Source organism: Pyxicephalus adspersus, chromosome Z (assembly GCF_032062135.1).
Source record: "Pyxicephalus adspersus chromosome Z, UCB_Pads_2.0, whole genome shotgun sequence".
In the NCBI taxonomy this organism is placed as follows: Eukaryota; Metazoa; Chordata; class Amphibia; order Anura; family Pyxicephalidae; genus Pyxicephalus; species Pyxicephalus adspersus.
The window spans coordinates 84,430,168-84,453,662 of NC_092871.1; the positions used below are offsets into that span (position 1 = coordinate 84,430,168).

The window sequence follows — 23,495 nt, forward strand, 5'->3', positions numbered from 1 at the left end:
GCTGCATTTTGTTTATTTTAGACTTTTAAAAAAAAATTAACTCTATTCAGCACCTTAAAATTTTCCCTTCATTCCCTGTGTAGGGTCTCTTAGTAGGTTTTTTGTTATCTTGACCCAGTACTGCATAAACCCTATGCTGCACAATTTGGTGTAAAAGCAATTATTTCTCTTTCCCATTGACTAAAATCAGCACAACTCCTCCTGTGTTAGCAAAAAACTCTGGACAAACCTAAAACTTGGTTTATACCCCCTCCCCTTTTGCAGAGCTTGTCTCTCAAACAGTTTATACTTATCTTGTGTTATCAGTACTCTTTTGCCACTGCTTGATTACAAAAATCAGCTTCTTTGTGTTTGTGCAGGCACGAAGTTAGCACAGTTTCTGCAACTCTGTCACAAGCTTAGAAGAAAGTACAACACTGGCACATGGATAGAATAGGGAATATAACCCAGACACATGGTTAGTACAGGAGATATAAATCTGGCACATGATTAGAATGATAGGTACAGACCTGACACATGGTTAGCACGGTAGGTACAACCCTGGAGCATGGTTAGCACAGGAGGTACAACCCTGGCACATAGTTGGAACGGGAGGTCAAAACCTGACACATGGTAAATACAGCAGGTACAACCTGGCACACTTCTTAAAACGATTGTTGGTTCAGTGATATATATCTTAACAGTAGCCAATCTCATACTTTCTAACAATGTAGAAATTTTTGATGAGAAATTAGATCCATCATGCACATTAGGATATTTACCTGACCAATTTTTCATAGAAACAAGAAATCTTAAAAAAAAAGAAAAAACAAAATGTATATACTCATATTTGAAAACTTGGCAGATAGTTAGAATGAGAGGTGCAACTTTGGCACATGGTTAACACAAGAGGACGTCCCTGGCACATAGTTAGAAAAGAAGGTACAACCCAGGCACACAGTTAGCACAGGAGGTACAACCCCGGCACATGTTTAGCACAAGGGGTAGCACTCTGCCACTTACACACCTTATGAGCATATAGACATCCCTGGAAAGGTCAAATTTGCTTACAGACCACTCTAGGAAGTGCTCATACATACAGCTGAGAATTAAAAACAGAGAGGACAGATAGGGAGGAGAAGGCTGGATGATCCTGATAGTCCATCAGACATGAAATGAGGAAGGCTCAGTTTACAGCTTCAGCTTCTAATGCTTGTTATGTGGAATTCACAGTAAGCAGGTAAATAAATTATTAACTTTCAGTAAAGGAGAATATGATCTACAAGTATAGGTTGGATTCCCTTGTCCTAAGGTGACAACCCTTAATTTGTGTTATTTATTAAGTAGCTGCATTATGAAGTCAGCTGGCAAGAAATTTGTTAGGGCTACAGATGATACACTTTCCTCTCACCTTCACATTATAGGGGGCTTGCTCTGCAGCCCACAGAGAAAATGGGCAACAATGTATAGCCTGAGAGTACAGGACGGTATAAACCAACAAGGTTCTTGACATGATCAACAGGTACTTTTTGCACAGATAACAAAACAATGTATCAAACAGATCAAAAGGAAGCAAATAAGAGAAGTTTATTGTTAGGATTTGCATAAACTTTAAGCAGAGCTTAGTACAATGTCATGATGAATTATAAATCAAACGTAATATCAAAGAAGTCCTAACAAAAATATTTGACTTTGTTATTTATTTAGTCTTGACAGATCTCTCCGTTAACTGTCAAACAATGACTGTATCCAGAGCTGCATCTCACCCTCTTCTGTAGCAGGGGGCTTTGGATCCATACAGGATCTATTGTGGCCCCAGATGGCACATAAAAGCTTCAAATCTCCAAGCAATAATTTTTAACCACTTGAGGTCTAGATTTTTTTTACTTTTTTATTATTATGTTATCTTTACATTTTTAATACTTTTTTTCCATTCGGTGCAGGCACATAGTCAGCACTGGATGATACATCCTTTCCACATGGAAACAATATGGTCAAAGGATGGCCAATTTTGGTTAGCATGTCTTTATTTAAAAAAAGCAGCATGCAAGAGGGGCTTAAGTGAAGTCAAATACTTTGTCTTTTAAAATAGACCTGACCACCATTGCAGAATGAAACACAAGACATGCGTGTCTTTTTTTGGTGACAGTAGTCTATGTGTCCCATCTATATTAACCCTGTTTGTTCTTGGACAATTATAGTTGCTTCCTCATAAAACATTTGCATAGTTTTCAAAAAAGATCAGCCCCAGCTGATTGATTGATGCCCCTACGCTATTAAAAACTTGCATGTTTTATATATGGAAACACTAATTTATAGACTGATCCATTCCCTGCACGAATACAGTAAGCTCATTTGTCTAGGCTAACCTCTAATCCTTATTTATGGCCCTGGAAGAAAGAGAAGACAGAGGGCCATTCATGTTTATAGCCTTCTCCATTATACTCTGACAGTTATATGTACATACAGTAGTCACTGCTCATAATTAAAATTCAGGAAAACACAATTGCAGTCTTTTCACTCTCGAGAGCTGGAAAGTCACCAAGGTTCTGTGTGCATTATACTAAACGTGATTTTTTTTCTGCTGATGTGGTCATTTTTTTTTACATTTCTCTTAACAAAGCAGATTTTTCGGTAAACCACATAGCCGTACAAATGGAAAAGGGTTTGGTAAGAAGGAAATGATTCTTCCCTGAACGCTTTTGGATTGGGGAGTGTGCACGTATCTGTTCCTTGCTAAAATTTCACACATCATTTTCACCTTCTTGGAATTTAGTACTTGATGCAGAAGTGAATTAAAAAAAAAAAGGAAAGTATCATTCCTGAAAAAGAACAAGTGGCTGATGTTTAAACTCAAAGGAATTCTGGTGTTTGAAGAGAAAATGTGATTTTCCATAGACTAAGATGATCTCAATCCTTGTTCTGTGTACTGTATAGGAGAGGTCAGCAAATTGTTGATCCAAATGATCTGACCTGCTAAAATCCTTGCAAAAGATAGACATCAGGAAAAGACTGAATACATATCACATCATGCCAAACATGTTTCTGTCCATTTAATCCAGATATTTCCATAGCATCATGGCAGACCTAATAATTCTCCTCTGCATTTAAGTAACACACACTGCTTTTGTCCATCGCCCTCTGCGAATGGACAGTGAAAGGAGAAGCAAAAGTATGATGAGCCCATCCCTTCTCCTACCAGCACGAGAACTGGACCACAAGTAATTCAACTGCTTCTACCACTTGCAATCTGGGTTCCAATGGATGGAACTGCAAGAGTATGATATTCAGATACTTACCTTGCTCAGGTATTGCAAAACATTACTGCTCCTTAACACCCCACCACCATCATCCAGTGGTGCCATCAGGGGGGAAAAGAGGTATTTCTGTACTTTTGCAATGATGGAACTTTTGAAGGGGCCCAGAATGTTTACATAATAAAGAGCCCAGAAATCTCTGATGACATCCTACCCTCATCACCTATCTAATGCCTTTTATTAAAGATAATTATTTGGAGAGACCCAGTCTCCAAATTGATAGACTGGCTGTCAAGGACACAACCTGTGGCCTTCAAGGGGGTTTCAATGGCAGCTACATGTCCTCTGTGGTGCCACATCTTCTAGTGTCCTAGGAAGTGTCCGAAGCATCAAATGGAAACAAAGGATGAAAACAGTATTTATGAGGGAAGTTGGCACCGGTTTTCAACACCCTGGGAAACATTTATCAAATCTGTTGCACACTAAGATAATGCCAAACAGGACCAATGGGACAAATTGTTCAACAAATGTATTACAAGGTTACAGTTTGAGGTATAAATTCCTGTTTTAAGATCGCACTGTGAGTGAAATAAGCCTGACCCTGACCACTTCCTAATTATGCATTTGTTAAGAATGGAAATAAGTCTCATCTTCAGTAATAAATCAGTTGCAGACATTGCCCAATGGGTCCCATTTGTCTGCCCAGGAATTCATGACGCACTGGTCGCAAATACACTATAAACCTGTCACAGAAACTTTGCCAAGTGTCGCCTATTTGCTTGATGAATGTTCCCTCTGAGTGCTTGAGCAGACTAGATGCAATTCAAGGATTGCGTCTACGCAAGCTAAATGTTGCAACAGGTCGCTCATGGCTATGCTCATGCAGGGCAATTAACTAAGTCATGCTTCAAACACCAGGATGGACATGAGTGTCAATACCAACTCACAGTTCTTACCTGGAACACCATTTTGTTCCAAAGACAGAGAGGCACATATATAAAGTGCAGATTGCCCCATTCATAAAAATTAATTGGTTCGCTCTAGGAATAATTTTAATGACAAAGGGAGTGACATCCTAGAGTCCAAAAATAGGCAACTTTGTGGATTCAAGTGCCAACTGTGATAAAGAAAAGAGCGTTGGTGAAGCACTGGCAATGTACATAATATTAGGCTTTGAGGGGCCCAAATTGGTAAGGTGACAAAATCAGAGTAAACAGAGAATATATTTTTTCCAATTGCACCAATGGGCAGAGCAGGTTAAAAGAGCCAACACTAATCTGATGATAGATGGGTATACCCAATCATTTTTCTGCATGTTAAATATTAATAGCTAGGGGCTTCTCAGGGGTGGGACTTATATATACATACTTTGTGTTTAAAAGTGTGTTTCTTATCTGAGAAAGCTGGATAGTATTGAAAGACGATAGGAGATAGATAGATAGATAGATAGATAGATAGATAGATAGATAGAGGTACAATAAAAATGGGTGGCAATTGACAGACAGATAGAGACATTGACACAGGAGGAAGAGAGGACCTTGACTAAAGAGCTTACAATCTAAGAGGTGGGGAATAGATAGATCGAGGGATAGAAAGATGGATTCTGAATTTGGATAGACAGTAAGTGATAGATACATAGATACATATAGTAGATTGACAAATAAAACATCTATGGCAGGGGTGTCAAACTGTGGCCCAGAAGCCAAATCTGGCCCCCATTATCCTTTTTTTTGGCCTCCAAAGGAATCCTAAATATGAACTGCAGCTCGCCCGCGCTGCATTGAAATAGCGCAGCTACTACAATTCCCAGCATCACTCGCGTCTATAGACCAGCGGGCTCTCTGCCTATGCGTGGCCCCGCATTGGACTGTTTTATAGACGCAAATAATGCCGGGAATTTCGAGTTTCAGCAGCGGGCCACTCATACGTTTTAGCTCAACATAGTCCACGTCTGGCATTCCCAGCACTCCCCTCCAGCTTTTCCTTGCTACTCCAAGGCATGGACTTGTATGGTTGGATTTTCATAGAAGAATATTGTTATTATTGTTAGCCTGTGCAAAAAGGTTACCATTCAAATTTACCTCAGAAGGCTACAAATAGGGAAAGAGACGTAAGATTTTTTCCTAAATACAATTATACCCCTTTTTTTCTATTATAAGTTTGTTCCAGATTGAATGTGAAGCAAAACCTCTTTGTTTCCGTATGAAAAGGTTTTATATCTAATGAGAAGGAAAAAATTCCTCAATTTTTTCAATAATTTTCAAGGTTGGCTCGCAACTTTGTCTAAAATTTTAATTTTGGCCCTCCGTGTATTTGAGTTTGACACCCCTGCTCTATTGGCTTAGCCAATCATTTTTCTTCATCTTAAGTCTTCATATCAGGGGAAACCCCAGGGGTGGGACTTTGCATACTTTGTGTTAAAAAGTATGTTTCTTATCTCAGGAAGTTGTGTGGTATAGATAAAATAATGAAAGATCCAAAGATAAAATTTTTGAGTTTAGCCAATCATTTTTCTTCATGTTAATTATTTACCTCTGGGGCTTCACAGGGGTGTGGCCTTGTCTGCATACTTTGTTAAAACAAATATTTTTTTTCTTATCTTACTATTATAAGTTGATTATGAATAGACATTATGATTATGAATAGACAATGAGCGGTTGTTATATGGATGTTTTTGATTATCATTTGCTTAAAATGCCTGACACATGCAAATATTTATTATTTAAGAAAACATCACACAAACTGATTGTAACCCCCTTAGCAAGTTAACTTTATACATGACAGAAAATCTATTGAATCCAGATGGTTACATTTTTTTTTGCTTTATGTTAAAAAATCAATTTGACTTATTTAAAATAACTGGAAAGAAAAAAGAAATGTCTGCAGCTTGAAATGTCATTACTCTGGACAGGAAGTCCAGCAGGAGGTAGCATAAATTGGATACACATTTTTGCTTTACCTCCTCGGTCTTCAGTTCTTACGAAGGTAAATTACTATTATAAATCTGTAATATTGAAATCAGTTAGCATGGGCTGAAACATTTCATCGCCCAAAACCATAGCAGGATGTGATGGATCCTAATTTCATCAACCCCCCTCTGAATCAATTATCACTGTAGCTGATTGCTTTCTAAAGCATCATTACATTGCCTGGGCATTCTTTTAATAATTTATGTTAAGCGGCTGTCTGGAAGAAATGAGCAGTTTTATTAAATAGATACTTATAGGAGTGTGTCATTATTAATTTGAAACAATAATATGTTCAGGAGCAACAAAACTATTTAAAGCTGAACTCTTGCACTTTTTTCATTAAATCTGCCCTACGACCTCTACAGTTAAACAGATAAAATATATAGAAGGGGCCCATGGCACCTCTTATAGTGAAGGAATACAGTGGCGTCTTTACTCCACCTCAAATGTGATGATTGAACAGTTAAAGTAGCTGCAGACAACCAATAAAAAGTTATCTCTCTACTCTCTTTGCTTTCCTAACATTTAAACCTGTTTAGTTCCCAATTCCACCCCGCTCCAATTGGGATCAGAAGTGACTGGTGTCAAGCCATGTTTTGGTCCTGACCTAAACAATAAATACCTTTCTCTATTAATGACTACAGCTTCGTATTAATTTGTTCTTGCCTATGGTTCAGACGACTTGGTGCTGTTCTGTTCAATAACACTAGCCTAACATCTATTTAACAATTTGGTCATGTATCACACCCGGTCCTCACTGGATTTCCTTTCTTTGAAAACAGTGTGTGAAATCAAATTGTGAAGAGTTCCTCCCCGTTGCTGGTCCCTGCAGGGTCACGGCAACTAAAGAAATTACTAACAGTCTCTGTGTGCCCAGTGAAAAGACAAAAAGGGAGATGTAAAGAAATGGCAGGCTTGGCACAGGGAAAAAAATGTGGGCGAACAAAGGTTACTCCAATACACTTATAAATATCTCAGACTGTTGTGTAGATGCCATTCAAGACATTCTCCAGCATTTCACAGGTGCCATGACCTTTTTAAAAGCAAGTTATTTCATTGACCTTAGGGAAGAAGGCTGTCTACATCAAAATCTATTTTCGCCATGAGAATTTTGTCTCAAGTTGCACCTTCTGTGATGCAAATTTTTTATTATAAAGGATGGGGCTAAGCACCAGAGGCTGAAATTCAGTCACATTCCAATATTTCATTGGACCCCCTTTTCTCTGATTATGGCACACATTCCCCGTAGTATAATTTTGATAATTTTATGCAAAATGTATTTCTCCTCAAAAGTGCATTAATTTCCCTCCAAGGTCTTGTATTGATGATGGGAGAGTTGGAGTACTGGGTGAAGGCTTCTCCAGGTCATCTCAAAGATTCTCTATAGGGTTGAGGTCTTGAATTTGTGGTGGCCAATCTATGGGTGAATATAATGTCCCATGCTCTCTGAACCATTCCTCCCAATTGGAGCCCAATCATGTCATTGTCATCTTGGATATTCTCATGCAATCAGGGAAGAAAAAATCCATTGATGGAATAACCTGGTCATTCCATATATTCAACGAGTCAGGGGCCCTTGTTTTGGGCACATAGGGTTACTGAATCTAGACCTTACCAACTGAAGCAACCCCAGATCATAACATTGCCCCCCACAGGCATCCCAGATCATAACACTGCCCTCACAGCCACCCCAGATCATAACACTACCCCCACAGGTATCCCAGATCATAACACTGCTCCGACACGCACTCCACATCATAACACTGGCTTCAAAGGTGTCCCAGATCATAATAGTGCCCCCCAGGCATCTCAGATCATAACACTGCTCCCACAAACACTCCACATCATAACACTGGCTTCACAAGTGTCCCAGGTCATAGCACTACCCCAACAGACAACCTTGGATCATAACATTGCTCCCACAGATGTCTCAGTTTATACCATGGCCCACAGACATCACCGGATCATAACACTGTTCCACATTCATCCCAGGCTATAACACTGCCCCACAGGGGTCCCAGATCATAACACGGCCCCCACAGACATCTCTGTATCAAAACACTATAGACACCCTAGATCATAACACTACCCCCATATGCACCCCGGACCAAGAAAGTGCCCCAACAGGCACCCCCAGATTATAAAACTGTTCCAAAGGCATCCTATAACATAACACCACCCCCACAGGCAGCTAAAAACATAATACTGCTTTTAGAGATTCCCGGATCAGAATGCTACCACACCGGCACCACAGATCATGGCATTGCCCCCACAGGCTTGGAAACTTTTTTGGACAACAACAAATATATTTGGTACATCTCTGCAATACTTAGGCATGTCACCAAGTTTTGTCTCAAGAAAGCTTGTTGATGTGCCATAATCCAGCAAACCCTATAGAGAATCTTTGGGATGAGCTGGAGAAGACTTCACCCAGTACTCCAACTCTCCCATCATCAATACAAGTTTTGTCTGACAACCTCCACTTCTTCCCAATTCCCAGTTCTCCCCTGCTGGACTATAACACACCTCCTATTTAATAGAGATGGGAATAAGGGGAGGTGTTCTTTATTCAAGAAGCTATAACTAGGGAAGAGTTATTATTATTAATAAACAGGATTTTTATAGTGCCAACATATTACGCAGGGCTGTACATTAAATATGAGTTTGCAACAGGTAGATAGAAATCATGTAAATTGTATGTTCATGGAGGAATTATTTGTACTTTTATAGGATTTTAGGAATGGGGATTCTTAAGTATTTCTGTAATTCTGCACATATGCACATGATATGACTTGTTACACAATTTAATATGAACATAACCATTGTTTTGCAAGATTCCTGGAATCTATTTTATTCCTATAACATAGCTGCATGACTTGAAAGCCGCAGAGGCCACTGTGTGGGAGCTCCCCTACTGTAGCAAGAGCTGGGCATTGCTAAACATTCTTTGGCACCAGGCTTATCCGGGTCCAAGTCTCTCAATGCGTCTACTTTTAATGACCTGTCCTTTAGCATCTGTTCTGTCTTTCCTATATATTGCTTACAATCTTTTATTCTAACTTCAACTTTCCATCTTTGCTCCTTTTTTTTGTTTGTTTTTCTGTTTTCTGTAAGGCGAACAGGGATGGAATGCACAGAAACTTAACAACCACTCTGATTTCAGTTTAACAGACCAGTCTTCTTTTCCTAGTACATAGTAAATTGTTCCATACAACTGGACATTTGGTTTGACTATGATTGATTCTCAGCCATCAGCCTGTGGAACCCTGAAAGGTCTATATGGCCCAGATACCATGCTTCCAAGGTGGTAAACCAAATCAGATTCAATGCTTCCTGTTGCTTTTCGCCATTTGTTCATTGATTTTAGTAATAGCTGGAGTTGACCTAATTGACACCAGCCAAACTCTTCCTTTGGGATTAGAACCCAAAACCTGCTACATATTGAGAAGATAAATGGGCAGTAGTTATTGTAGAAGCAATACATGCTCATTACCATCTCTGTTTCTTTTTCACCTTCAACCTTTATTGTGGTTGTTATGCATTAATGAGGTCAAACAGCACTGAAGTCACCCTTCATTTCAACTCCATGCTGCTGTTGACCTTCCTGCTCTCGGAATGCTTGTTGCTGTGAAACCTTCTACCTTTTGTGTACAGATTGCTAATAAACGTTCTGCCATTTGCCCAAAACAATAGAATCTCCTTGGTTTCGACCACTTCTTTATGTCTATATGTTTGCCCTCAAGCCATAATATTGTCCTCCCCCTTCCTCTTGCTAACTCCCTGCTACATATCCCTGATGTTTCCCATTAGAACTACAGGTCCTCAATACCACCCACTTCACCATATCTGTCTTCCCCTGCTCCACCAGTCCTAGACATACCAACCAGTATCTCTTTACAACCATCCCTTAAACTATTCAGTGAATTTGTTGTGTTTGCAACTGATCCTGTCTTACCAACCCTTCTCCGATCTGTTAAAAAACGTTTGAACTATGGGGCATAGAATTTCATGCAAGATGGTACAAAGAAGCAAAAATGTCAAAAACTGCAACATGGAAAAACAGAGCTCCATTGCATTATTGGGAAATCTCCTTTAGCGTTGCGTATTGTTCTTCAGTACAACAACAACTCACTAACTATAGAGTAGATTGACCGATATCCATTAATGTGTTGCCAAAATTCCGTTGGTCTAACTTCCATTCTGAGCTGATGTTGCTCAATGTTGATTTCTATGTTGCATAATTTCCTTTTTTATGCTGTACAGCAATTAGTGATGTTTTCTGACAATTCTGACTTTTGGTACACACCAGACACATTTAATTTTGCAATAGCAAAAAACAGATGAGCCATAACACTTGCCACATTTACTCCACATGTTTTTAGGAAAGAATTGGTCATTATGATTTATTTACTGATATAATTCATGTTTATTAGTCAACCTTGGTAAAACATGAATACATAATTATTATTAATAATGATAGAAACTAAAGATGTTGAGCTGTGGGTCAGAGGTGTTTTTATTCTGGAATCTGTATTTAAGAACCATGGGTCCCAATAATAAGTTGGCCAAAATGTCCTATAGTGACGCTTGGCATTTACCATGGTATCATTTTTGATTAGTAATGAGGTTCTAAATACCCAGAGCTTGTGAATTGTGTGCAAAAGTTTGCAGGTATGTCACAAAAAATAGGCTTTTCCCATTTGGGCTCAGTCACAAGAGACGATAAACAAGGGGATAACCCAGACCATGTCTATAAAAGGTTGGGCTCACGGCCACCATTTTTTCAGTGGTTTTTGGAGCTGCTATAGGAAATTGACAATTCTGTACAGGACAAACCAGAGGGCATTTGGCAGCATTAAGCTTAATTTCTCCTGAAAGAAAGAAAGGTATTAAGGGGCTTGAATAAGGTTATAAGTGAGCCTACTTACACATTCATAGCTCTTTGCTTGGGACCCAAGCCAAGAGTATTTTAAAAGGAATGGTTGGACCAGACCAGAAATTGAGGTTGGCTAAAAAGCATCTGACTGAAGATTAAATTGGTATTTGAAACAGTGGTGGAACTGGAGCCTGATGCCAGGTGGCTCAGGTAGAAAAGCTGGTGGAGATCTAAAGGAGTCTGGAGAGCCAGTGAGGTCTCCCAAAGTTTAGGTCTAACGGATCAATACCTCTGAAAAGAGATAGAGATAGAACCAGTGTGATGACACTGATATCCTGCAAAGGCAAATCCAAGATGATTTCTTTCTTCTTTCTGCTTATGTCAAAACATATATTTATATATAATTGGCAATTGTCCTCAATGGCAAAGATTGGCTTCTCTGAACCCAGACATAGTCACTTATTCCTATTCTTTGCTGCAAATGCCATGTCAAATCCTGAGCTTAATTTGTTGACTTCTTATTTTAGAAATGTTTCTCACAAGACATATAATCCTCCTTCCTAAAAGCAATTCAATCTAAAGAATCATTTGTGTGTTGAAGGATTTATAAAGCAATGAAAACACAGCAGTCCGAAGTGTCAACAAAGAGAAGTAGTAGTAAAATGGAGACAGCTTTACTCCTTTAATTAGCAAACATCGAAGAAAGTGAAAGAGTTTACTAATCATCAACGTCAAATGCTTTCCACCTGCTCGAATTGTTCTCTTATCAATAATGCATACACAAGGGTCAAGCTTGGGTCTCATGTTTCATTGTATTGGTAATGAAAAGAAATACCAGTGAAATGCCACCTCTTTATACTTCTGTATGGAGAAGTCTGCTGAGATAACAGATGGAATTTACCACGCTAATTTGTAAAAATAAACATTATGAAAAGCTTTTACTTGCAAATTGTAAATCCCATAAGTTCCGCACTAATTGAGGTTGTCAACCACCCATGCAATCTAATTTTGTATGACTGTGGAATCTGTTAAGAAAATACATGCCCATACAAATGAATATTTTTCACTGGTTTATAAACTAATGGCAATGTTCTTGGCACATGGTCATCTGATTCATATTTAAATATGTTTTTAATAGAGCCTCCCATATAAGTTGATATACTAAATGGAAAGAGAATGTTCATTTTGCTAAAAGGGACTTTGTTGTGCAAAGAGAAAAAAACTTCTGTTAATGAAGTTGCTTCTGTATGTGATATTGAGATACATGAAAAGTTATGCCAGTGAAGGAGTCCTCAGAATCCAACAAAGTCCCAAAAGTGTTTAATACCTGGTTGTTGCCACAGGTTATTGCACCCATTGGACAAAGTAATGGTACAACAGCTTGCTGGTGGTACCACAGCACAAAGCAAGAACCTGAGCATCTGATACTCTGGGAGCTGTGTTTAATGTTGAAGATAATATGACTCTACAATGGCACGGATATCATGACAGGTTAGAATTATACCGGACTAAATAGCAGCATAGCAGCTGGTGGATGGAACCACAGTCCACAATTGGGAAAAGGGTATCTGCAAGTGTGTTAGATGCTGAAAAATAAATTCTCTACAGCAAATGTTTAGGGCAGTGTTTCTCAACCTTTTTAACATGGAGAACTCCTTGAAATAGCTGTAAAGGTTTTCAGTGAACCCCTACTATAATTACTATATCAACAAAATAACAGTATAGTAGCCTGGTGGTCAGTGGGAGGAATGCTTTTTATATTGTTGACCAGTGGGAAAAATGTCACCCTTACAGATAGCCAAAAAAATCATTGGTGTCACTTTATCTGACCTGAGTGGTACAAACTGCTCATTGCTCAAGGAACCCCCGGCAACCTCTGGAGGAACCTTTGTTGGGAAACACTGATATAAGGCATGAGTAGAACAGGTAATGAACAAGACAGGATACAATATTTTTTTTTGTGAGTCCTTTGCAATGACCACTTCAAAGCTACATACACACATTAGATAGTTGGCACCAAACAGTCACGCATGTCTCGAACAAAAATTTGACATGAAGTTCCCCAATGTTGTATTGATGAACAACTGTTTGGAAACAGCCATGGTTCATTCCTATAGAGCATAGCACAGTGGGGTGCCACTCACTATTCCTTCCCCTCCTTAAATCAGGACAATGCTGCTCATTCCCTTATCTGTCATTGGAAAAGATCTCAAAAGATCATTTCATCTGTACCAGGCTTAAGGTCAGATTCACAGCTTATGTGTTACCACATGTACATTAGTAGGTATTGTGTTTCACCATGTCTCAAAGAAAATAATTAAAGGATAAATAAAGAATAATCTTCCTGAGGTCAAAACACAGACAGTATGCATAGTTCCAAAAGTGGTTATCAAAACAATGACCTCTTGGGAGTAGTCTGTTTTTTCAGGCTAGTATATTTTATGTTTACCAGGGCCAAGCCCTAATGATGAAGAACCCTCTGGACCATCATGCCCATTGGATTTTGATGATATGATAATTTTATTAGAATACATTTACACATTTTGCTTTTGATGATTTCCTTCTTGCACACTCAGTGTCTACTGAGCTTGACTTCAGCCACCAGCCATGGGTGAGAATCATGGTGTCCACCCTTCCTAGAAACTACCTGAGATTATAAACCCTAAAGAAGAGGATCCTTGTGGACCTCCATAACCCATTACATTTTTATGATACAATTATTTTAGTAGATAGTTGTCTTTGCAGAATCATGATGTCTAAACTGCCTGGGACCTGTCTAAAAATGTCTACTGCTTTAGGAGTTTCAGAACATCCCTAGCATGACACACCTGTTAAATGTTCTAACTCTCCCACATTCTATCCAAAGCCTAAAAAAGGTGCATTTTTAATATAAATATATGATTGGTATGGGAAAGTTTAGGTATGTCAATGGAAATACCAATTCTGAACCTTTTATTATCCTTCGTTTCAGAGGTTTCTAGAGGTTATCTAAAGAAACATTAAACCTGCTGTTTATCAGCTAGTTATCAGCTGCAGCAGTTGTCATGAATGCAGGACTTGCAGGTGTGCCCTGGGATTAAGGTTCCCTTTTGTTAACAAGGTCACAAAAATGTTCACTATTATGTAAAATTTCTTTTGATTTTGATAAATAGACATTGAATTACATATTGTCAGCATGGAGCTTTATGGTAGACCAAGCTCAACCCAACAGTTGACAAAGAAGCCATGACGCAACAGGAAAAAAGACCATATGATACTGTTTGATGATGTTTTTATTTTCTTTACTTTGTTTTTAACATTTTCTTATTTTTTTCTTTCTTTTAGAAAACTGTGGTAAAAAAAAATTACAGAAAGAGAAAGGTGACACATCAAAAAATAAGCTAAGAAGAATAACTCTGAAGAAGATTAAAGCCATGGGGTATCCCATAAATGTTTTTGCCTGCCTCCTCTTAATGTTGAGTTCTCAGGTGAACGGTGGACTTATAAGAAAAGTTATTCGACACAAAAGAGAAGCCGGATTAAATGTCACCTTACCCGAAGACAATCAACCAGTAGTCTTTAACCATGTGTACAATATTAAAGTTCCAATGGGCTCTCTGTGTTCTGTAGACCTGGACCCGGAAACTACATCTGAAAATGAAGTCAAGTCGCAGACAGAGCTTGGTAAAAATTACCAAGAGACCACTTTAAATGATGAAAACCAGATTGTTTTTACGCATCGCATCAACATCCCAAGACGGGCATGTGGATGTGCTGCTGCACCAGATATTAAAGACCTTCTGAGCAGGTTAGAAGAATTAGAAAATGTGGTGTCATCTCTGCGAGAACAATGCACATCAGGAGCCGGTTGCTGTTCTGGTTCACAAACTGCTCAAGGTAAGATTTTCTTTTAGAACCTTCTTGAGTTTATTAAACTTTTAATTTTAAATCCATAGACCATTAAAATTAGGTTAGGCTCTAATAGACTCTAATAATACTCTTCTGGAAAGGCTTTCCTCAAGATTTTTAAGAGTGTTTGTGGGACGTTTTACCTATTGTAAGGTCAAGTACTGATGTTGGGCAAGAAGATCTGGTTCATAATTTGTGTTCCAGTTCATCCCAAAGACACTCATTAGAGTGTTAGGTTAGACATGGTTCCTCCAAATTGAAGAATGCAAGCCATGTGTTTTGAAGCTGGCTTTGTACACATGGGCCCAGCCATGCTCAATATAAAGAAACGATAACTAGTGCTTGATTTAACATAACTGACATCTGAAATTTGCTGCCCATTTCAGCCCTCCATTGTTTAAATCTTGCTTTGTTTTCTAATTTGACTCTTTGGTACTTCAGTATGTCTTGCTTTGATGTTTGGGTTCTCTTGGACCTTCATCTCTGGCCTGTCTTTCAGGTATCTTCATTGTTTGTTCTTTAGGACCTCCATGGTCAGATTGGGGCTCTTAAGCCCACCAGAGAAAATAAGGAAGTCCCACAAGAATGCAAAGCTTACCTAGCAATGTGGCATCAGGGTCCCACTAAAGGGCATAAAATAGCCAAAATTTCTGGGCACCTGATTGAATCCCACCAGAGGTTATCAAAGGTTTTTCAGACTCCAACCTGTCCTATCTAAACCCAAAAACTAAAATTTACTACTTTTCAGCCTACATTTGTTTTTTTTTCTTAAGCATTTACCCTTTTTTTCAATCTGGTATTCCGTCCACTGTATCTAAGAAGCCACGAATGCCACCAAGGATGGACTCCAAACACCTCAACCATTGTTCATCCTCATTATATGTGAGGTATTAGAATTAGTATCTTAATATTAGAACCCTACTATTATTTTTGAATAAACAATGACAAGATCCCTACATATCTGGCAGGATCATAAAGTATTTTCTGTACTTCCTGAAAATGTTTTTACGCCAAAAAAATTAAATCTGACGCAGCCACCACATCTAAAGACTGCGGTTTGCAATATATTGCATTTTTGTTCTTGGACTGAGCAATAATTTATAGCTAACATAATATCAAATGCTACAAAAAAACCAAAAACACCCCATAATTTAAAAAATGCTGAGCACCCTTCATCCTTTAATAATGTGCAGTTATCGTAATAGGAAAAAAAAAGGTGGGGCTGTCCTTTCACATTGTAAAGTCATCTAATTGCACGTCTGGTTTACTTAAAAGCAACCTCAAAGGTTGGAAAACATGTGTCAGCTAATAATACCATTCCCCAAACTACAAGAAGCTGAAAATTTGATGTTTTAATGAAACAGCTAATTTTTAAAAAAAAAAAGTTTCAAAACTTTTTAGACTTTTAAAAATTGTGATATTTTTAAACTTTTATGATTTCCATCTTTTCCATAAAAATAGGAAACAATTCAGAAAACCATTATTCTCTTTTTTTTTTCAAAAACAAGTAAAAAATAACATCTGTTTAGTTATAATTTAATGTTTGATCTTTTTTTTTACACATAAATGTATTTTAGATTTAAAGCAGACAGTGGCAAAGCAATGGACATTCATAATAATAAGTCACAATCACAAAGGGAATATCAATTGGGCTTTTAAGGCACATATCATGTCATATATATAGTATCAACCAATTTTATTTAAAATTCAATTAAATATATTTTAAAACACACATAAATTGTCAACAATTCTTTATCATCATAAAAATTCTAATATACACAACATCCATTTAATTATTTACAAAATCTCATATGATAAAACATTCAACGCGTTTCGCGGATCAACCGTCTGCTTCCTCAGAAATTGACATGAGACCCTCAAACATGATTATTTGAATTAACATGAAAAACACAAACAAGTACATGTACATATATATATTAGTAATTACTTACATATATCCACTTCAAAGTGAGACCATCTTTCTGAAGTACCTCCACCACAACAATATATAGGAAAGTACCAGCTTGGGAAAGATGAGGAAGAGGCAGAGTCAAGGGATAGCACCCACAAAAGCATGGGAGTGAAACTGAATGCCTGAAAACAATATGTATTGCCTGTAACAACATATACTTAATAAATTACAATTTTCTTTACAAATAAATTTATAATCCTTTCATTTTAAATTATATTCCACAAAAAGTAGATGCTTCCCACAATATTATACATCCCTATTTAATGTACAACGCTGCATAGTATGTTGGCGCTAGATAAATCCTGTTTATTATTATTATTATTATTATTATTATTATTATTAATAATAATAATAATAATAATAATAATAATAATAGGAATTGGTTTTCGACATTCTTTCTATCCTCTTGGTAAATTTAAATATCCATGAATATTCATAAGTCAGTGATGGTGCCACTTCAGCGGGTTGGGTTCATGACATCCTGGGCTCAGCAGAAGTAGTTTTACTAACACTGACTGTCATGTAAATAGGAAAACTGAGTACATCTAGTGGTAGAACAGAAGTACTGCAGAGAAAATGTATTATTATTACATTTTAATGCTCTGGCCCCAGGCTGTTTGATGGTGCCAACCCCAGAGAGTGGGTTCATGACATTATTTAATGTACAGCGCTGCGTAATATGTTGGCGCTATATAAATCCTGTTTATTAATAATAATATTAATATTAATAATATTTTCTTTCCTCCAGGCAACTTTAAATATTTATGAATATTCATAAGAAAGAGAACATTCCATTTACTGGTTATACTCACTACAATATGTTTGACTTGCTTCTCATAGCTGTGATTACTTACTTCAGTGTAGTATGTCGATCATTTCATTTTCAGCATGCATTATTTGTGATATTTATCATTGAAGGGATATATGGTGGAAGCTTTCCAACAATGCTTCTGTATTAATAGCCTGTTCAGTAGGAGATGGTTGAATACCTTTTTTGGCTTGAGTGTTAAAGGAATGGCCATTGAAGGAGCCATGCCAGGAATTCAGGTGGTAAGATGTTACTGCTTTAAATCATTGCAAAGTTTAGTCTCATGCAAATGCTATTTTAAAGCTCAACACCAGGCGAACAGCTAAATAAAGGATTGGAATACCCATGAGAGTTATTAATTGCCCCAAAGATAATACAAATTAAGGGTTCATCTATTCCTGGGATTTATTCAGCTTCCTTATATGGCACAGCCAAGTTGGTGACCTGACTTTTCTCTTCTGCTAGTTAACCAATAACGTAAGGTCACTTCACTGCCCCCAGCCTATGATTGGACTGTGAAGAAGCAGCAGTTCAGAGCATTTCTTAATCGCATGTGCATTAAGCACACCTGATTGGTTTCAAATATTTCACTACTGTAGCTTTCTGATTGAGTGCTATTGTACAGGGGTATACAAGGATATAAAATCAAATACATTTACATTTAATTATTTATATATTAAATTATTTTACATTTTTTACATGTAAATGGATTGTAGTTTTAAAGCAGGCAGTAGCAAAGTATGGGCATTTATACATTTTTACACATCCCTAGCACGCAGTAAGTAATGTTTGGAACAGGATCTCACTGACCTCAGAAGCTCCAGCCACTGTGGAGCAATTCATGTTAGAACAAGAAGCAGCTGTTCTAATTATCTGTTAGCATTTTGCTTTCCCCCTCCTTACTCTGCACACACTCTGCATTTATATTGGAGATTTATTAGCTTAAAGAAAGTCAATTTCTTGCTGGCAGGGAGAGTTGAAATTAAAATGGAAGCTTCAGTTTCAGATTGTGAGGATGAATTATTCCATAGTGACAGCAGCTTTAGAACTCATTCGGGGCTATGTGCTGAAGTCTATATGTAAAAAAAAAAAAAAAAAAAATTCCCAACCTCAACCAAATTCTCAATCTCCCTGTGTTCCATATTCATGTCCTCCGGTCCTCACTCTCCCTAAAAATATATATATTTATATTTTTTTTGCCCATGTCTGGCTGGTTTACATACATTATTAGCCTTCTGTGCCAACTGATCCTGAATAGTGCTCAAGTAATGACATGTGGGCACCATGCAATGCAGTAATACTCTGAATACTCTGATGGCACCATCCCAGTGGGCTTGTTCATGACATTCTGGATTCCAAAAAATCGTGTCTAATGATGTCATTTAGCTGAAAAAAACAGAGGCACTGCAGTGAAAATGTAAATTTGATAATATTAATTTGAATATATTTATTTAAAGTTTATTAATTAGTAATATATAAATATTAAAATGTTCATAGTCAGCCCATGTTCTGCTTTAAAAAACCTTGTATTAATATTATTTTTTATGTTATGTTCTTCAGGGGTAGTGGAAACCAAGCCTTATTGCAACGGACATGGAAATTACAGCACCGATATCTGCGGTTGTGTCTGTGAGCCCGGATGGAAAGGACCCAACTGTACAGAAGCTGAATGCCCAGGAAACTGCAACAACAGGGGAATTTGTGTGGATGGAAAATGCGTTTGTGATGCAGGCTACACTGGAGAAGACTGCAGTGAACTGACCTGTCTGAATGACTGCAATGACCAAGGAAAATGCGTCAACGGAGTCTGCGTTTGCTTCGAAGGCTATGGTGGGGAAGACTGCAGCGAAGAGGTCTGCCTCATTCCTTGCAGTAAGCATGGAAAATGCGTGAATGGCCGTTGTTTGTGTGAAGAGGATTTTACTGGTGAAGACTGCAGTGAACCAAAATGTCCAAACAACTGCAACAACCGAGGACGTTGCGTGGACAACGAGTGTGTCTGCGATGAGCCCTACACCGGAGAAGATTGCAGCGAGCTCATTTGTCCTAACGACTGTTTCGACCGTGGCCGTTGTGTCAATGGTGTGTGCTTCTGCGAAGAAGGATTCACCGGAGAGGACTGTGGAGAACTTGCTTGCCCAAACAATTGCAACAACAATGGCGTGTGCGTGAATGGCGTGTGCGTGTGCAACGAGGGATTCACTGGTGATGACTGCAGTGAACTAAGATGTCCCAATGACTGCAACGACAGAGGGCGTTGTGTCAATGGTGTGTGCATCTGCAAGGAAGAATACATAGGAGTGGACTGTGGTGAACTTAGGTGTCCAAATGACTGCAACAACAGAGGGCGCTGCGTTAATGGACAGTGCATTTGTGACGAGAAATACATCGGAGCTGACTGCGGTGATCTCAGATGCCCCAATGACTGTAACAAGAGAGGGCGCTGTGTCAATGGACAGTGCGTGTGTGATGAAGGATTCATGGGTCTTGACTGTAGCGAACTAAGGTGCCCCAATGACTGTAACAATAGGGGGCGTTGCGTCAATGGTCAGTGTGTATGTGATGAAGGCTTCATGGGCTTGGACTGCAGTGAGCTGAAATGCCCCAATGACTGTAATAACAGAGGCCGCTGTGTCAATGGACAATGCGTGTGTGATGAAGGATTCATGGGCGAAGATTGCTCTGAACTCAAGTGCCCCAATGATTGCAACCACAGAGGACGTTGCATTAATGGAAAGTGCATATGCGATAACCTGTTCATTGGCGATGATTGTGGTGAATTGCGATGCCCTGATGACTGTAACAACAGAGGCAAATGCATTGATGGACAATGCGTATGCAATGAAGGATTCACTGGAGACAATTGTGGTGAATTGACATGCTTTAACAACTGCAATAACCAAGGCCAATGCGTAAACGGGCAATGTGTCTGTGATGAAGGTTTTATTGGAGACTTCTGTGATCAAGGTAAGTTCAGATAGATTGTACCCCTTACTTTTCTGGCATCATGTTTTTGGTATCTTCAAGACATGCGGCCCCCAGTAGAACTTTTGGAATCCAACACTTCTAGGTGTGTCAAACACCTTTGATCCCAGATGGGATCACATGTCCTGTGATCCCATCTGGTGGCTCCTACTATAGGGCACACATGCAAGAGATGTCCCTTCCAAGGGCAGAAACAACACTCTTTGTTGGGGGAAGGGCATGTCATCCAAAATTGTCATTGTAAAGATTCCACTGGCGGCCATACCTACTAGAAAAAGGGAGATGAAGTCTCGCTGCCTATTAAGCTTTAAAAAAATTTTTTTTGTGCAGGTAGCTTGATTTAGAAAAGGGTTCTCCAAAATGGCCAATATCGACCCACAAGCATTTATGGGACTATACAAGGGTTTGACAAAATAGTCAAAAATCAGTAAATCTGTTGCAGGGTCAACCGGTGCTCAAATTGTTACTCCATTATGATACCTAAAGCTTTAGTCTATCAACAACAGCCAACCTGTCATAGTTCCTGCCTATTAATGGAACAGCTTGTGATGCCCACCAAGTATTTGTGGTGGTATTTGAGGGGTAATAGTAGGGTTAGGAGTAACATAGTTGCTTCCTGACAGACCTACAGATATTAAATTATAATAAAATGGTAGCACCTGTAAAATATATGGGCAGAATTTTGCAACACATGAGAAGCCAACAGGCAATGGTGGCAAAAACTTTGAAAACCAGAGAGCAGTTGTTATAATATAGTCAAGAAATGGTTACAATACCCATTCACCCTCACCAAAAGCATTGGCTATGCTTACATATTTGTGACAATATTTGGGCAAGAAAGGGGTAATTCCAATAAATTATGGCCAACCAATGATGAGATGTTATAATGTGGGCAGGAAATGGGCAGATGGGACAATTTGTGGGCAAGAAATGAGCAGTCATTATAAAATTCCATGTTCTTTGCAATTTTTAAAGACTAGTTCCATTTCTTTGAGGTCATTTCTTAATTTACTTATACCACACAACACACATGATTAAACATTTTTGAGTTGGCCCTAATATACAGTACGTAGCTCTGTAAATTGTAGACATTCTAATAAATCCTTTTATATTTTCCCAATTTCATTGGATTAAAAAACTCATCACAAATGTGTTTATTTAAAGAAAACCTAGAAGTTCAGTTCTAACCTTGTTACCTTTTGCACTTATCCAACAGTGTCCCCACCAGAAGACCTAATTGTGACAGACATAACCACAAAAACTGTAAATCTGGAATGGGCCAACAAAATCAAAGTTAACCAATATCTGATCACATACACCCCAACCAGCGTTGGAGGACTGGAGCTTAATTTCAGTGTGCCTGGAGACCAAACCACAGCCACCATAAAGGAACTTGAACCAGGCGTAGAGTATTTTGTTCGCGTCTATGCTATCCTGAGAGACCAAAAGAGCATCCCCGTCAGTGCAAGAGTTGCAACACGTAAGTCATTTTCGATGGGTGTAGATAAAATTAAGCACCAGCTGAAGTTTGCCCAACATGTCAATGGATAGGATAATTATTGGAGATTTCTGTATAAACTGTCACTTCTGACCCCATGGGCATGTTCTGATAAAACAAATGGATTACGTAATGTGCCTGATTTATTGAAGCTCTCCAAGACTGGAAAAGATTTGGATGAAATGGATTTCTTTTGATTTGGTATTATTTGACACATGGTTTCACTTCTGGGCCAGATCCATTCCAGGTTTGCTGGTGCTCCCGTGTTAATCTTTCTTCTCCAGTCTTGGAGAACTTTGATAAATCAGGTCTATTGTGTTGTACATCAAACAGAACTTGAGAATAACATAAGGGTATTTGTCAATAATTTTGTATACTAGGTGGGTGGGTCTTTATAATGACTGTGAAAATATGTTCATACCCGTATAGTGTGGTAACACACAGGTAGACAACTCTAGGTGCCTCAATCATAATATTGAAAGATGTAGTCAATGACCTGACCTATAGAAGAAGATAAGACTATCATGGGAGAACCTAAAAAGTCCAGCAAATCTGGAATACATTTGGTCATTGATTGAAAACATTTTAAGAAATTCTTTCAAGGTTAGCTGGATCACCCATGGTAGTCTATCTTCTCCAGGCTTGGAGAGCTTTAACCCCCCTAGCGGTAGTCCGGAGTGTGACTCGGGGTGGATTTTCCATGCAAAAAGCAGTAATTCTGAGTCACACTCTGGGTTGCTAAAAAGATTAAAACCCCCCACTTACCTTGTTCCGTTGTCATCCCCCGGGGTCCTGCTGGTCCCCGCACGTCTTCTCCCTCTGATCTCCAGCAGGCGAATGCAGAGATGATCTCGGGGGTTTCCCGGCGACGTCGGTGCATGCGTCAGTGGAGGCGGGAGGAGCGACTGGAAATTCAAATAATTTTGTATTGGATTCAATACAAATCAGCTGTATTGAATCCATTACAAGGAAATCTTGCTATATTATATACAGTATATACTTCAGTATAAGCTGACTTTTTAAGCATCCAAAATGTGCTGAAAAAATCACCCTCCGGTTATACTCCAGTCATGGTCCCTCCGAAAAAGCACCTGGCAACCGCTTCCAGCGGTTTCTGTCGTTGCAGTGGAAGTATGCTAGGAGGGCTTTAATAGCTGAATGCAGTACCGCTTTGTACCTCTTTCAGCCACTTTTTCTGGACAGAATCATAACGCCAGGGAGGTTAAAGAGAATTTAGTGTTTAGGTAGGGTAAGTAGTATACC

General features: G+C 38.6%; 1 protein-coding gene across 1 annotated transcript in view; it reads left to right on the forward strand.

The window, feature by feature from the left end:
• The window catches only part of TNC (tenascin C), an 86,616-nt gene that overhangs the window by 12,889 nt on the left and 50,232 nt on the right, over nucleotides 1-23,495 (forward strand). The window contains exons 2-4 of the mRNA XM_072431554.1: nucleotides 14,406-14,957; nucleotides 19,310-20,716; nucleotides 21,951-22,214. Of these exons, the coding sequence (XP_072287655.1) occupies nucleotides 14,495-14,957; nucleotides 19,310-20,716; nucleotides 21,951-22,214 (2,134 nt within the window). The 5' untranslated portion in view covers nucleotides 14,406-14,494. The remainder of the gene's footprint in view (nucleotides 1-14,405; nucleotides 14,958-19,309; nucleotides 20,717-21,950; nucleotides 22,215-23,495) is intronic.